This window comes from Ursus arctos, unplaced genomic scaffold, assembly GCF_023065955.2.
Source record: "Ursus arctos isolate Adak ecotype North America unplaced genomic scaffold, UrsArc2.0 scaffold_28, whole genome shotgun sequence".
Lineage (NCBI taxonomy): Eukaryota > Metazoa > Chordata > Mammalia > Carnivora > Ursidae > Ursus > Ursus arctos.
In genome coordinates this window covers 1,750,602-1,767,715 of record NW_026622963.1, presented here as the reverse complement: position 1 = coordinate 1,767,715, position 17,114 = coordinate 1,750,602, and the positions used below count along the sequence as shown (strand labels likewise).

At 44.2% G+C, this 17,114-nt stretch overlaps 1 protein-coding gene and 1 long non-coding RNA gene across 2 annotated transcripts in view; one reads left to right on the top strand and one right to left on the bottom strand.

The window, feature by feature from the left end:
- Nucleotides 1-8,300: 8,300 nt before the first annotated feature.
- Nucleotides 8,301-14,847, bottom strand: LOC130541984 (uncharacterized). Its single transcript, XR_008956163.1, has 3 exons — nt 14,634-14,847; nt 12,964-13,121; nt 8,301-11,954 (listed from the first exon to the last, which is right to left on the bottom strand). It is a non-coding gene; the product is annotated as an uncharacterized LOC130541984 (long non-coding RNA).
- CLPX (caseinolytic mitochondrial matrix peptidase chaperone subunit X) overlaps nt 13,781-17,114 on the top strand; it is a 41,412-nt gene continuing 38,078 nt past the window's right edge. Inside the window, exon 1 of the mRNA XM_026478321.3 lies at nt 13,781-14,118. Coding sequence (XP_026334106.1) covers nt 14,040-14,118 — 79 coding nt within the window. The 5' untranslated portion in view covers nt 13,781-14,039. The remainder of the gene's footprint in view (nt 14,119-17,114) is intronic.

Below are 17,114 nucleotides of genomic sequence, written 5' to 3'. Positions count from 1 at the left end.
GCTCAGCGTTTCCAGATACCAGATCTCTGCTGTGTATAATAGCCCCTGTCCCTTGAGTAAATCAACTGGTCCAAATGGACAGGGATTTGTTTTTGGAAAAAGTATTTGGTTTAAAATAGTAAATCAGAGGCCAGTGGATGGCGCCAGAGTGATTTTGGAGGCATCTAAAGTCAGGGTGGTGGAGTGGAGTGTTGGGTGAGAGGCAGACTGCCCCTCTCCCAATCTCTCCAGAATCTCCCAGAAAAGAGGCCAAGGGGACTCGGGGAGGAGAGGGCATCGTTCATAATCAGGAGGGAAAGCTTTCCTTGATCCCCCAGCCGGCCCAGTGGCAGCTCCTTTTGGCCACCTCGGGCCTGGACTGGATTTTATGCTCTTGGATCAGCATCTGTCCAGCTCCCAGGGGTTTGGTTCATAATCAATTAGAAATTTCTCTGGCTGAGCACCCTATCCTCATGACCTCTGAGAAAGTAAGTGAATGCAGGGCTGGGGCCTAATGACCTTGTGATCGCTCCTTGACCCACTTCCAACACTTGCCGGGGAGCGGGCCATCGCCGACTATTTGGGGAGCTCGTTGCCCCTGCCAAGGCTCGAGTGTTCGGCTCTCTGCAGCACAGATGCCTTACTGCTTCGGGAGCCAATTTGTGGTGCTTCAACCTGACCACCCAGTTCCCTTCAAACTTGCAGAGAGAAGGTGCTGGGAAAAGTGGGCTGATGGGGTTCTCTCACCCCATGCCCTTCCCGTTCTGTTCTCCACTGAGGGCCTGAATCAGTGGACTCCAGCAGCCAGCAGCTGGTACCCGATGGTTTTCTTCACTCACCAAATATTTATTGAGGGCCCACTCTCTGCCAAGCCACGTGTGCAAGTAGAGCGGTCTTTATGCGTCTATAATATATAGTACACACAGTGGCAGCAGACTTGAAGGGGGTGGTGGTCAGAGAAGGCTTCCTGGAGAAGGTGACATCTAATTTGGGTGATAGCGAGGAGCTGGTTTGCTGAAGGTGAGGCTGTCAGGTGCAGGGGCACAAGCACGAAGAGCTTGTGCAAAACAGGTGGTAGAGGCTGGGAGGCAGTGGAAGACAGCTCTCTTTCAGGTGAGGAAACACTATCGAGTTGAACTCATGTTACCTAATTTCTAAGTGTCTTGCTTCCGAAGACAGAGGTGCTCCCTGCTAGCCGGGCGATTTTGGTCAAGTCGGTTTCTCGGGAACCTCATTTTCCTATAAATGAAAGAGTTGGTTGTATACTTAAAACTAATATGATGTTATATGCTCATTCTATCTCAAAAATGAACAAATAAATACATATTTTTTAAAATGAAGGAGTTGGTCACAATTAGAATCTAAACCATCTCTAAAGTCTTTTCCATGATTTTCGGTGAGGCTAAGAGCACAGTTCCCAGGATGCCTTTGCAGTTTTGCTGATGACTCATCGGGTGTTCCCTTCCTCTTCAGAGACTCTACACTCTGGGTGGACAGAACATTCATTTTAGAAAAGCCCTGGGGTTTCGGTCTCAGCCTGCTGTACATGACCAGCCAGTTACTGAGAGTGAACTGTGCAAGGACGGACACCAGATGGCACCGAGAAAGGGCACAGGCAGAGAGAGGGGCCCATCAGGCCGCTTCTGTTTCCAAGCATGGATGTTTTCCAGGCAGAATGCTCTCTAGAGTTTGGAGAGCTTTAGTAGCTGGGCTGATAGAGGAAAATGTCACCAAGATGTCAGGACAAGAACAGTTTTGAAAGACTGAGAGGACTTAAGCCAAGTCAGAGGCCGTACAGGGACAAGTCGAGTTTCAGGCAAAGGGACAACTAAAGCCCAGAAGCAGAGGTGGAACTGAGCAGTGAAGGCTTTTGGTTACAAGTTACAGGGGCTGCCATGCCAGAGGACCTCAGGAAGGACAGAACCCGGAACTGCAAAGCCATCCGAATCCAGGCCATCATTCTCTCTGGCTGTGACGCTCTTATTCTCTCTCCGGAGTTTTTGCTTTCTCCCAATCTCTAACTCACTCTTGCCCTACACGCTCTTCTTCTCAGACTGTCTCTCTTTGTTTCTGTTTCTCTCTCCACCTTTTCAGGTCCCTCTCTCTGGTTAGTCTATTTCTGTCTGTCTCTCTCTCTCTGTCTCTCACTGTGTGGCCTCTACTCTCTTCGGGAACCCTTCGTTTCTCTTCGCAGATCAGTTTCTCTTCGCTGATCAGTTTCTCTTCGCTCCCCAGGGTTCATGGGAACGGTGACCATCTCAAGTCAAAGTAGAGCCCTGCCCTAAGCCCGGAGTCCTTGAAGAGGGCAACTGACTGGCCCGGTTTGAATCAGGACTCCACCTCTGGTCCAATCAGCTGCGGCCGTGGTGGGGGTGGGGCATAAAGGGCAGTCCTACTGTCCGGTCGCAGTTGCTACGGAGGTGGGGGAAATTCTCAGAGAAAGGGGATCTTGAAGAGTTGTGAAGACACCCCAGAAGGTGAATACTTCAAGGGGATAGTGAGCAGATGGGTCACTGTGGGTTTACTGGGAGTTGAGGGTTTTTTATTTCCAAACATCAGGGGATTTTGAATACATTGAATAAGATCTGTGTGGTACCTGTTCTTTGAAACCTGTTGAGTCTTTCTTCAGGACCTAGTGCTTGGTCAGTTTTTGTAGTTTCTACGTGCAGCTGGGGGAGGGGGGAAGGGTATTCTCTAATCATTGGGCGCATTAACTCAAACTTGTTAATTGTTCAATTCAGTAAATAAGGAGTGTGCTGAAAATCTTCCACTAGGTGGCGCACTTAATTTCTTGCGTGATTCAATTTTGGCTTTATATATTTTGAAGCCATTTATTGATTTGAGAGAGAGAGAGAGAATGAGCGGGGGGAGGGGCAGAGAGAGAGAGGGAGAAGCAGACTCCCCGCTAAGCAGGGAGCCCCACAATGGGCTCCATCCCAGGACCCCGAGATCACAACCCCAGCTGAAGGCAGCCGCTTAACCGACTTAGCCACCCAGGTGCCCCTATTTTGAAGCTTTTCTAATGGATGCATATTAAGTATTGAATTTTTGTGCCTTCTTGCAAGTTGAATCTTTTATTATTATGTAATTATGTTCTTTGTTCCTATAATACTTTTTTGTCTTAAAGCCTGTATTGTCTAATAATATAGCTTCCAACTTTCTTTGGGTTAGTATTTGCTTATATCTTTTTACTTTGATTTCTCTGTATCCTTTTAAATATGTTTCTTGTAAGCAGCATTAAAGCTGGATTTTAGTTTATTTTAGTAAATCTAACATTTCATCTTTTAACTGGTGCGATCAGTAAATATATATGGTGATTACAGTTATGTTTGGATTTGTTTTTGCCACCTCACTTGCCGGTTTCTTTCTAAATCACTTTATCTCTTATTGTCAGCTTTTGGATTGAGTAATATTTTTCTTACTCTACTTTTTTCCCTTGTATTGATTTTGAAGTTTTACGCTTTTGCCATTTTTCTAGTGTTTTCTCTTGAATTTTTATTATACATACTGATTTTAACAAAGTCAAAAGTGTATCTTCACCCCTTAAACTATTTTAGTGTTTTGCCCCTCAAAATAAACATTTATTATTTTATACAGTGTTTGTTTAGATTTATTTATATGTTTGTCACCTCAGACCTTGCTTTTAAGGTCATTTTGCTTCTTAAGAATATCTGTTTGGTTTTTGTTTTGTTTTGTTTTGTAGACTCCACACCCAGTGCAGAGCCCAACAAGGGGCTTGAACTCATAACCCTGAGATCAAGACCTGAGCTGAGGTCAAGAGTCAGATGCTTAACCAACTGAGCCACCCAAGGGCTCCTGAAGAATACCTTTTAGAAATAATTTTAGTGAAGGTCTGTTGTTGGTAGGATGATCATATTTTTAAAATTGAAATATAATTCCACATACCATAAAATTCACAATTCAGTGGCTTTTAGTGTATTCACAACGTTGTAAAAACCACCATCACTTTGTAATTCTAGAACATTTCATCCCAGAAAGAAACCCCATACATATTAGCAGTCACTCCCTATCCCTCCTCCACCAAGCACCTGGCCCGCCCCTGGCTCCATCCTTCCTAGAGTAAGATCAGGTCCCTGTACCTGTCCCGCCCTATCCTGAAACCTCTGGGGGTGCTCAAAGGCTTTACCCTCTGTAAGAAGGAGGCCCAAGGGGAGGTGTCACTATAAGACCTGAGATGAAGGGGGACCTCAGAGTTTTCCAAACTTGGATGTAATGCCTCTGTTAAATCAGACCCTCTCCGAAGCAGAAAAATGTGGGGTTCTGGCCACTGCTGAAAGATACAGGGATCAAGGGATGGATGAGCCCATGGGTGGCTTCAGTTTCCAACTGGAGATCAGGCTGTACCACCTCAAGACCCCAACTGGGCCCCTAATGATCCCCCTGGAAGCTGGTATCACTGTTACTTCCTAGCCTGCCTCATAGAGGGATTGAACAGTATACATGGGGGCTTCTCCCCCATCTGTTTCCCGGGTTAAGGGCTATAATTGGTGCCCACTGGTTAGTCTGCCTCCGGAGGGAGACTTCAAGGAGTATTCCCAAGCAGCTGCCAAAACTCCCTTTGTTTTGGGAAAATTCCCTGTCTTCTACCGCCTGACATGGACTGCGTATTTCCACTTTGGTGGAAAAAAAACAAAGCGTCTGCTCATCTGTTCAAGCTGATGAGGCTTAGAACCGGGAATGATTCTATCTCGGTTTGCTGAAGGTCAAATAAGCTTGCGTTAAAATGGCGGTTAATCTTGTCTATCTCAAAGTTGTCTCAGGTAATTGTTAAGGAAGTTTTGCTTGGATGATAAATGGGATTACATTTAGGTCTTTTCCAAATAGGATCAAGTGCTAAGGCATTGATTACTGGATGTAGGTTTGTGCTTTGAAAGGATATTTGGGTCTGTTGGTAAAAAATGGTGGTAATCTTATCTGTCTCACAGTTTTCATGGGTAATTGTTAAGATCGCTTTCAAAGTCTCTGGTAAAGGATATTTGGGTCTGTTGGTAAACATGATGCAAACTGTTAACCCAAACCCAGGAAGAAAACACCAACGGTTTTCTTAGAAAGATTGAGAGAGTCTCTCAAATACACAGCTATCTCCCCCGGTTCTCCTGAGGCCACAATCGTTCTTAAAGACACAATCAGCCCCAGATATACAGAAAAAACTGCAAAAGTTGGCTCTTGGCCCCAAGGGGCCCTAGAAGAGCTCTAACGAGCTGCTAGTGGATCTTTTACAATTGGGACCAAGAGGAGAGTGAGGAACAGACGCTAAAGAGGAAGTCTGAGGCTTTAGCTGCGGTCTTGCATGCTGTTACCAGCTCGGCCTCCCAGGGCTCTGGCCTCTGTGGCCACCCAGGACCCTGGAAGTGAGAATGCCCCCAATGGCAAAAACCAAGGCCCAGTAACCCTTGCCCGGGAGGAGGACACTGAAAATCTGAATGCCCTCAGGGACGTCGATCTGGGAGGACTCGGGTGGCCAGCGCCCCTCCCTGATCGGGACTGATGGGGCTCGGGGTTCTACACGGTGGCACCTCCAAAACAGCTCACCACAGGCAACCCAGAGCCTCAGGTGATTTTGGAAACAGAAGGAACACCAGTCGATTTCCTTCTTGATACTGGAGCCACCTTTTCTGTTCTACTCTCCACCCCGGGCCTACTGTCCAACTAGTGTCAGTAACGGGTCACTGCGGACCCAATAGTCAAATTTTTTTCTCGCCTTCTGGGATACACCCGGGGAGATCTAATTTTCTTTCACTCTTTCTTAATGCCTGAGAGCCCCACACCTTTCTTAGGTAGAGATATTAATTCTCCTCTTGATAGCCCCTGGGCTGACTAGCAGTTGTCTCCCCTTGATAGAGACGGATACTAATTCCCAGGTCTGGGCGACTCAGGCTGAAGTGGGTCGGGCCTTAACAGCAGTGCCCGTTCCCATACACCTTAAGGACCCCACAACTTTCCTTTGTTGGAAAAGTTTTTTTTTGGCTTAACAGAACACTGTCATTGTTGGAAAGTGGATACCAGGATATGGAGAAATAGCACACCCCCTCTATCGGTTTATCAAGAACACACAGACAGCTGGTACCCACCTATTAATGTGGGATCCAGAGTCAGAAAAAGCTTTTAAAAATCTCAAGAGGACCTTGCGCAGTGCCCCAGCTTTAAGGGAATGGCCTTGGGTGTCCTAACCCGGGCCGCAGGGCCAGCGCAACAGCAAGTAGGGTATTTACCACGTGCTTGTCAGAGCCTGTCTGGGAAGGTCCGCATACAGTGATTTTAGCCTCTCCAACAGCAGTCAAAGTGCCTAAATTTGAAGCCTGGATCCACCATTCCAGAGTCAAACCCTGGTCCCCAACGGGGCCTAACAACAAGGAACTGAAATCCCTCTGTGAACCCAGAGAGGACCTTGAACTAGTCTTAAAGTGACAAGACACATATAAGTCCTCTTAAATGTTACTTTCCCTAAGTCCCATCAAAATCATAATCCTTATGGCATTCCTTTCACCTGCCCTCTCACAGTATGTGGGGAGTCCACTAGAACATCCCCTAGCTCTAGCCAGACCCCTGGCTGCACTTGTCCTTGCATCGTGCTTTGGGCCTGGCCTCCTAAATGCCCTAACCCGCTTAGTATCTTCCAGAGTAAAGGTCATCAAACTCCAAATGGTGGTTCAGGTGAAGCCTCACATAGAGGTCAAACGAGACATCTACAGGGGACCCCTCGATTAATTGGGACGGGAGGAACCCTGACTGCTGCCCTATCTAATGCCCCCGACCAGCAGGAAGTAGTTCTGATTAGTCGTCGCCCTTCTTCCCTAACAGAAGTTAGGGTTACCTTTTCAGAGGGGGGAATGATGAAGGACAGTTTGAAGGCAGGCAGGCAGGAACCCCCCCCACCCCAAGGCCCTAAGAGGAAACCACTCTTAAAAGGATTTTACACCACCCTGGAAGGAGCCCTCCACCCTTTCCCATGTGACAAAAACATGATCAGATGGCAGCGCAGGGAGGGGTTAATCAGATTAAAACAGCCCACCAGCAAGCCCATGAAAACCCCCAGACTTCGGACGCTTGGTGCTGTCGCTTTGCTATCGCTCAACGAACCTTACTTTGCTGCCTACCACTCTAAAAATAATAATAATAATGACTCCTGAGTTTATTATTGCTTCTTTAAAATACTCACGTGATATGTGGAATTTAAGAAACAAAACAGATGAACATATGGAAAGGGGGAAAAGAGAGGGAAATAAACCCTAAGAGACTCTCAAGGACAGAGAATAAACTGAGGGTTGACGGAGGGAGGTGGGTGTCAAGGAAGGCGCTTGTTGCGATGAGCACCGGGTGTTAGATGTCAGTGATGAATCACTAAATTCTGCTCCTGAAACCAATATTCTACTCTATGTTAACTAGAATTTCAATAAAAATTCGAAAAATAAAATACTCATGATAAATATTCATCCTATGCAGTTATATAAGAGTTTGCATGTATGTCCTTAGAGAATTTGCTTACTTTTTATAAGCTGATCAATGCAACAAAAAAAATGTGTTTCAGGGTGCCTGGGTGGCTCAGCCGGCTAAGCACCTGACTTTTGATTTCAGTTCAGGTCATGATCTCGGGGTCATGAGATCAAGCTCTGAGTCAGCATGGAGCCTGCTTAAAGATTTTGTCTCGTCCTCTCCCTCTGCTCCCTCACCCCCCCCCCCCCGATTCTTTCTGTCTCTCCAAAAAAAAAAAAAAAAAAAAAAAGTGTTTCATCCAAGAGGACCTAATAGTGAGTCCTGCAGAGTGTAGTGCAGTGATTAAATGCATGGCTCTAGAACCAGACTATCCGGGTTTTTACCTATGAGCAGTGCAATATTGGAAAGTTATTTAACCTTGGTATGTGTCAGTTTCCTCAACTATAAACTTGAGAAAAATACCTTATGGAGCTGTTATGGGGATTAGTCAAACGCATACATGAACACAGTATATATTAGTCATTGGCAGATAGTAACCACTATATAAATGTTTCTGTTATTACTGTGTACCACACCGTACAAATTTTCAGGAAATGGAAAAAACTGAAAATTCATTTAGATTTAACAAGGTGATGCTTCATTTTTATGGTATCATAGGAAATTCAGTTGTTCTACAAAAGTACTTTTCCAGAAAATTCAATTTTATTATCTCTATTGAAGCTCCAAAATTTAACATTTTGACCTATTTTGAGTAGAAATCTTTATAAGAAAATATATTTTCTATCTTTTTTAAAACAGAAATCACACAAATCAGTTTCTTGGTGTATCAGGAATGCAATTATGAACACCAGTTATTATGGCAGTATAATAAAAATGGCAACCAGGGCTGATATGATATATAAGAAATTTGGCCAATACCAAATTAATCCAGACTATATACTCTTCTTGTTGTGTTCCTGCTTCCATTTTTCTGTTTCTCCTCTTTTGTCAGGCCCGTAGAAAACCCCTTAGCTATGGTTAATTTGCCTGTTTCAAGTGTCTGTCTCCTTTCCAGTGTACGTACTAGTGGGATGGGGATACAAATGAGTAAACAGACTGAGGGAGGGTCTGAAGGCCCAGGTATGAACAAAGTACGTGATGTGCCAGCTTTGCAACATCTATTTTGGTGACTCGAAAGCCTTTTCTCCTCATTTTCTCATTATTGACTCATTTACCAATTACTAACTTACTACTTTACACACAAAGCCTAGTGTATAAATAAATATTGCTTGAAAGTAATAAATGATTATAATTGTTCCTGAAGTAAATATCACTTTTATTATCTAATATTATGGCTAAGGCAAGTTAAGTGCAAACTGAAAAGGACTTATAAACCAAGGATCCACATCCTCTCTCTTTCATCCCTTTCAGTTTTTCTTTTTCTTTTTTTCCTCCAAGTTTTTATTTAAATTGTCTTTCAGTTTCTCATTTGAAATCAAGCAAGCTCTCCACAATTCTAAGGTATAACGGAGTAGGTGAGGTCATCAACAAGCTGGCTAGGAAACACAACTAAAAACAGTTTTTTTTACAGGCATAAAAGGAAAGCCATAACTTACAGCATTGCACAGTAAAAAAGATGTTTATTATTTATTAAGCACCTTCTGTGTGCTATGGGTCAAAGAATAATTTCTTCCTTACATTTACCTGGGAGGTCAAGAGCGCTCCAATTTTTAGTTGAAAAAACAGGCTTATAAAGTTAACTTGCCAGAAGTAACCCAGCTGGATGGAATCCGCATACGAGCCCTTCTACCTCTGACATCTTTGCCCTTCAGAAAATACTGAACGAGCATTTCCTAGCACTGTCTTCAAGTTTTTGTAGACCAGAAGGTCCAAATAGATTAGCTTTAAATACCCCCACTGTCACCCACACTCTGCCCTATAGATTCAAAGAGGGAAACTGTGGTAAGTTAGTGCCATCTGCTGACCATCTTCCTGAACATCAGGGTGGAGGACTGTCCTCTAATCAAGGACAAAGGGGGCCTTATGCTGAGGTCACCACCAGCCCCCCGAGGACAGGCCCAGGAGGATGGTGAGCACCCACCTGTAAACCCCTTGGTCGCACCACTATAGCAAAGCTGGCTGGCAACCTCCTGAGTGAGAAAATGGTGGCAGCTGGAGGGAGCCTAACGAAGAGATCTTAACAAGTAAAGGCACAGGTTTCTACCACCACAGTGCAAATGCACCTTATTCATTTCGGCAAATAAGCCTTAGCGTCTCCTGAGTCTAGCAATAAAAATAGATTCCTGAGTCCTACTCCAAACTATTTTATCGAAACCTTTAGGGGAGGAGCCCAGATATATTTTAACAAACACCCAGATAGTTCATTCTTAAGAGAAGGGGGGATGGGGGATCACTGCCTTCATGGAATGACAACTTTTTAGTCCCTGATGTGAGATATTTCTGGGTAGAGTATGGGGATTCTGGAGACCCCTAAAGTCTTACCAGATAAGGTAGGCAAGTAATGAAAACAGTTGTGGAGGTTAGGGTGTGAGTCCCGGTTCTGCTGTGACCTTGGACAAGTCACTTAAACCCTCTATATCTTAATTTTCTCAGCTGCCAAGACCAAAATGCAGATAATAACAGTACCTCACTGTGTTGCTATGAGAATCAGATGAGAAAGTGGATGGGAGTCACTTTGTAAAATTGTACACAATGTTGTTAGTATTATTTTGAGTCTCACACTATCTATAAACATAAGCCCCTACGTTTTTTTCTTTTTTTCTTTTTGGTCCTTATTTTTTAAAATATAAATGTTGAGTTCCTTTTCCATGCCTGGAAGGATCAATGTCTGCTAATCTGAAGGATCGGGGTCCAGCCATGAAAAAGACATGTCTTTATTCAGAAGATACAGTGATTCCCAACAGAATCACGGCTCTCTAAGACGTACCAGAATCTCTGGTGAAGAAGGTGAGATTTTGATGTTTATCAAAGGGAGCTTGAAGTTTAAAAAGCAACGACTAAGAAACACAGATTTTAAAATCAAAAGACTTGGGCTCTATTTCTCTCTCTGTTTCAGACTCACTACGTGACCTTTGTAGAGTCCCGACTTTTTATAGGCCCGTTTCCTCATCTGAAGAATGTGCTAAATTGGATGACTCACTGACTAACTTATAAAAATATTTTTCATTTAGTAATTCACAATGTTCACAATCCTGGCAGGAAGAATTAAGTATAAAAGGGGTAAAAAAAAAAAAAGTTTTACACAAAACGGAGATATAGAAAGTTATATGCTTTCAGCTATGTAGGTCATAAAAGGCAAATAACTCAGGATAAGGAGTTGGCTCCTCTAGTGAAACTATTTTAGCTGAAGAATTGTACTTGCCTTTCTTTTTTAAATATCATTAACCTGTCAGAAAAGAGTTGAAAGTCGGTGTGATATGAAGTTTTTTGTTCCAAAAAGCTGGTAAGATGTGACCATAGGATGGTATGATTCTCCTGATAGAGGATCCATTTTATCACCGGGAAAGTCTCAAATGGGCCTGTGCTTCCAAATCCAGAACTTGAAGGAATGCTCTCAGAGCAACCTGACCAGACGTTATCCATGCAGTGCCAAGTGAGCGAAGGTCTTAGTGGACCTCTGGAGCCTCCTGGCTCTTTGCCCAGACAGCAACCTCTGCTCCATCTCTTAGCTACCTGGCCATACCTTGGAGCAAGGACACTGTCCCAACCTGTGAATTTCAGGTCACGGAGCCTAGGTCAGGGAGCCTACGTTTGTAAAATGGAACATGCTCCTTGGTCAAGCAGCCAAGTGGTTCCTAAAGAAGGATCCTTTACATTTGAACTCTTTCCCAAACAGATGTTATTTTATTTCAACTTGACAACCCTTTGTGCTCCAATACCAAACAGGAAGTCTCGGTATACCCCCAGAGTACAAGTTCCCCAATTTGAATACCACTATAAGACTTAACACCATTAAAGAGCCTAGCACAAAGTTACTGTCCCAATCCATGTTTGTTGGGTGCTGATCCTAACGATCCAGGTATATTCTGTCCCGTGGAGCATCGTTTTGGGATGATGCACTGAAACTACCAAATTCATGTTGCCTGTGTGATGAAACCATCACCGGTCTGATGCCAAAGCCACATGACCCTTGTTCACATTGCTGAGAAAAAGTTAAACTGAGCTGTGTACAGCTCCCTTTGTTTTGTACTCTCTAGGGCAAAGTCTATCCTCCGCTGATCAGGCATCTCCTGGGAATTCCTTCTGGGTCACTCATTAGTTGGGTTAACCAGTGTATAAATTTGTAGAATTTGTGTCTATAACACCTCTTAGTGAATTACAATTTGCTCTGATTCTCTGTAGGATTTTCTAAAGACACCACCCCAGGTTTCTGCCAAGCAAAAGCATTGTTGGAAAATGAGTGTTTAGCCAAGTACTTACTGATTTTCTACTGTGTATTCGGCCCAAGTATATAATGAAATACCTGCCTTCAAAGAGCTCGAAGTCCAGTTGGAAATACAGGCTAAAAACAAAACATCAATCTGTAAATAAAATTAAATGCTTAATCATCCTGGGAATAATATAATAATAATATAACAACAATATAAGCATATTCCTGTCGTGATACCAGTGGCATATATTTTTGTTTTATTTGTTTACTGTCTTTCCCCACTAGAACAGAAGCTCCACGAGAGAAACACTTTTTTTTTTTCTTATTCAGTGCTCTTTCCTCAGTGCCTGGCATGTAATTGGTCCTCAATATTTGTTGACTAAATGAATGAGAAGTCAAATTCCTAGAATAGTCAGAGAAAAGGAAGCCTTCAGGTGAACCTTAACTGTGCTTTTATTCAGCTTGCAATCTATGTGTTTAAAGGAGCAACGTCTTTATTTCTATAGTAAGAAGGAAATTGAATATAATTGAAATAGAAAGTGGGGTTGCATGAAAGGAATTCAAATTGGGCATTAGGGTCAATGTGATCCTGTTAGCTCATTACTAAAAGCTTTGTGCTAGAATCAATGGTTTTCAAACACTGTTTTTAAAGCAGAATGATTCTATTTTCCAACAAAACCCCAATACATGAAACAAAAGCACAGCCGCTCTCACTGACTTAGGAATGGAATGGAGGAGGAGACAGGGAAGGTCCACCCTTTTAATCCCCTCACTCCCAGCACAGAGCTATGGTTTCTGAGGGATTCTAGAAACACAGTTTGGAAAACACTGGATTGAGGGAATTTAGAGTCTCTCCTCTCTCAAAATTCTATTAATAGAGGCAGCTAAGGAATACCTAGGCTCTCTTCAGTTCTCTGCCACTTTAAGATGAAGAAGTAGCAGGAGTCAACTCCCTCAGGGAGAAAAACATAGAACACCCTGTGGCCTGGGCCAAGGCCAATGCCCTTTCTCATGGCCAGACCCAGGGAACTAGATGCCACATTTGTCTAATCCAAGATTGATGAGGGCTAAATAACTTGTGTGATTGGGCTAGACTCTTCTCCTTGCCCTCCACCTCCTGTCCTTCACCTAAGCTCAGAACTAAAGGCATCTAATCTCACCTGGCAATTTCCCTGGGCTTTGGAGTTGACCAAAATCTTACAAAGTAAACACTCAGTCTGGTGCCAGCCAAGATGGGAAAAGAGTCTGATTCATTTGTCACCATCCTCCCCTTGTACAGCTGGCCGACCTGCTTTAGCCGTCTGGAGAGGAATCAGCCCTGCAGACAGACATCCAAAGGGTAAGAGAAGAAAACTACCAGGGTGTAGTCAGGTTAAACCCTTAAGGGCTCCGACAAAGAATCATAAAGCACACAGGGACTAGCTACAGCTGGAAGTTATCATCACATGGTTTGAAAGAACAAGAGAGTTGTCACCCAACAGCGGTAGCTCGGGGAACTAGGTAAAAATACCACTCCCATGTTACAAGTGAGGAAACTAAAGAGAAGGAGAAGATAAGGTACATAAGATGTGGAATCCCCAGGGAAAGGAACTTATTCAGTCTGAATGGTCTAGCAGAAGCCAAAGGATACTAAAGAGTCTTGGGGCTGGCTAAGCCACCAGTCTCACTTTGGCCTTCCCCGCTACCAACCGAAAAAGGCCAGGAGTTACTACCAGTTGGGACTACAACTCCCGGCATGCATCTCTGAGCGCTTGGAGCACACTTTTCGAAGGTAGGATCAAGGGACTTTCCGGAAAAACTGCATGTCGGGAATTGTAGTTGTCCCTATTGGGGCTGGCCGCCTGCCGCAGAGTGCTCATTGGCGCCCAGGTCACCGCCCCCTTCCCCTCGCCGCTCATCGGTGTATCACGCATGTACACGCAGCGCGTGCCCACGCCCCCTCCCTGGGCCTAGGACGCAGGCGCGCGCACGCTCCCCAGGCCTGGTAGGCGGAGGGGGGTGGGGGGGAAGAGGAGAGGGAGGGAGGGGGGGGTTAAGTGTCTACTCTACTGAGTAGATAGACGGCAGTCGGGTACGAGGAGCGCGAAGGCCTGGCTGCCAGGCGGGTGAACTCTGCACTGAGCCTAGGGTCGGCGGGAGGGTTCGAAGCCAAGTTAGCGCTCTCTGCGAATAGGAGTCGGGGCGCTGAGACCCGGAGGACAGCGGGGGGCAAAGCCCCGGCCTAGGCCCAGCGGAGATGTCCGGCTGCGGCGCTTGTACTTGCGGCGCTGCCGCTGCGCGGTTCATCACCTCTTCGGTCGCCTCCGCGCAGAGAGGTAACGAAGTAGTCCCTCACCTGAGCCAGTGGCCCGGGAGTGTGCCGCCTGCGGTGGGGATCCCTGGGAGGGCGAGAGGCCTGCCCCACCCTGAGGGTGTGAGGGGACGCGCGGCGTTTCGTCTGGCACCCCCTCCCTTTCCGCGTGGGATGGGGCTCTGCCAACCTCTGGGGCAGCTGGCTCTCAAATTTGAAGTAAATCCCTTGTGCTCCCCCGCCCGCGCGAATTCAGGCCCCTTGACTTTGGGGCCGGAATGTCGCCACTTAGCAGAATCCCTGAAAGAGACCCCAAATGTTCCTTTCGTTAAAAAGTGTCCCCACACCCTACTCGGAGGTCCGCAGGGTACTGCCACCCGCCCCGGCGGCGGCTTCTCCTCCGGAGGCCGGCCGGGTTCCCTTCGGGCCTGTCGGGGGCTCCAGGAAGGGCTCGGGTGAGGGGCTGCCACTGTTGGGGGTCCCCCTGGGGCCGCGGGGCACCGAGCCGACCGTCCGGGACGCAGGCCGCGCGAGACCCACCGTGTCACTGTCATTGTGCGGCCGCTTACACCAGGACGGAAGCTGGGCTCACAGTCCTCCCGGCGCCGGCAAAACCTCGCGGCCCGCAGGGAAGCGGCCGGGGTGATGGGGGGAAATTCCCGCAGAAATTGTTTTTGAAGTTCTTGGAACGTCTCGGCAGTAGTTGGCCGGTTTTCCCAGCTTGACGGTCCGAGATAGTTTAAGGGTGGCGCTTGTTTACCTTTACTTTCTGTTTATCAGGAGCTTTGAAAGTGTCATGCCAGCCAAGAGATTCCGGAAAAGAAACCATTTTCCTCTTCCCCAAATCTATGAATATCAGACTAGAGGCTAGATCCTGTTATAATCACTTTTGGACAGATTCTTTTTATTTTGGCTTGTTAACTTACGATCCTTGGATAAATTTTAAAAAGTCCCCTTTCCTTGTATTTTAGGTTAATTATAAATGCCCTTACCGTTTACTAAAGGTATATTTTTGCGAGTTTAGTTCACAAAGCGGGTTAAAATGAAGTAATGTGGGCAGAAGCATTTGAAAAGTGATACAGAAAAGTAAAGGAGTGAATTTAGTTCCTAGACATTGTTAAACCTGAACAAGCAGATGTCCTTATTCCCAGGAATTTGGGTTGAAAACGCTTGAACGTGACTTTTAAATTCATTTATTTGACATCTTTTGGGGGGGACCTACTTTGTACTGGACCCTGTTTTCATGCTGGGGACAGAGTGGTGAACAAGTCCTCATCTGCAAGTTTAAACTTTATTGAAGCAGACTAAGAATAATATTATTTCTGCAAGTGGGTAAAGTGTATGTGTGTGTTCTCTTTGGGCAGGGAAGGCTTCTTTGACAAAGTTCTTAATCTGTTCCAGTCAATTGTGCCATAAAATTGAATTATAGGAGGTGTGGTAATTCTTTTTTCTTTTCAGAGCCACCACTGATTTAAAAATGTATCATTAGGTGAAGCAACACAATTTAGTGGCTTTAGATATGATCATCTATTTGTTATTTTAAGTTTGTCATAAGTTTTCAGAAATACTGAACCATCGTTTCCGCTGTAAATTAAGCTGAAAATATGGGATGTTACCTCATATCATTGTAGAATTTAATATTTTTATATGACAGTGAAACAGCAGATGGTTTTCACATTGATTTAAGACTCTCTCAAGGCTTCATTAACATAAAATGTTTATTGTCCATAGTAGAAACTCTGAGTATAAACTAGTCTGCAACATAGAGGTATTTTCTTTAAGGACTTAAAAAACTCCAGGAAGGTTATTTTTAGTTAGGATTCTTGAAAAGAGGAAGAGAGACAAAAGAGAAAGAAAAATCAGAATTGAACTTTAGCTAATTTGTTATTCTTATAAACATAGAGTTAAGAATTTTAGCAATGATATAGGTAAACAAAAAACTTAATCAAAATAGTCTTAACGCCATGAAATTATACAATGAAATAAAAATAAAAGTAGAGATTTCAGAGCTCTCCTGAAGTATAGTGCTTGTCTCTATTTCCATTTGTCAGACTTTAAAAATTTTAAATGGTAGTTTGAAAAATTATTTGGTAAATTGTCATGCTAGATAATGAATCTGTTTTCTTTTCCTGGTGGGCTATGTGTATCTCCAATTTAATGTGTTTTTCCTACTGTTCTCTTTGAATATGAAACCTATAGTAAAGTAGAAATTTTAAATATTTTTCTACCCAAATTGCTTATACTTTTCTATCTCTGTGTATTTTTTTGTATATACATAAATGTATATATTTTTAATGTGTTTTGCATATATAGCAGTCAGTTTGCTTTCTAAATATGTGCATTTAGGAATGCTTGATTCTATTTACAAATTTCTGAATGACAGTAGTTGGTCTGAATTTCGTCGTGAGAATTGTGGGATCAATGTAACTCACCTTGATTTTTGGCTACTTTCTGTCCATGTCTAGTGAAAGGGTTCACCTCCTGAGGGTGCAAGTGAAGATGTGAAGATGCTCAAACATGTTGGCGTCCATAATTTTCACGATAGTTGTGTAATGTGCCTACCTTAACAGTTTTTTAGCTAGATTTTAAGTCTCTCTCTTTTGTTAGTTAAATACAATACAAAATAAATAAGGCAAAGTGAATAAATGATAGAGCATCTTTATTTCTGCAGTTGCAAACTTTTTTTTTTTTTTTTTTTTAAGATTTTCTTTATTTTTGAGAGAGAGAGAGAGAGACCCGGCACAAGCAAGGGGGAAGGGCAGAGGGAAAGGGAGAAGCAGACTTCCCGCTGAGTAGGGAGCACGACAGAGCAGGGCTCCATCTCAGGACCCTGAGATCAAGACCAGAGCCAAACGGAGCTGCTTAAGCAAATGAGCCATCCAGGCACCCCTGCAAACTATTTCTTAATAAACATTTCTCTTTTCTTGGCATATTCCTTTTCAGACCAGCAGACTAGTCTTAGTGAAAACCTATCAAACATTTTTAAACTTGAGGAAATCTATTATAGGAGTGATGTTATTT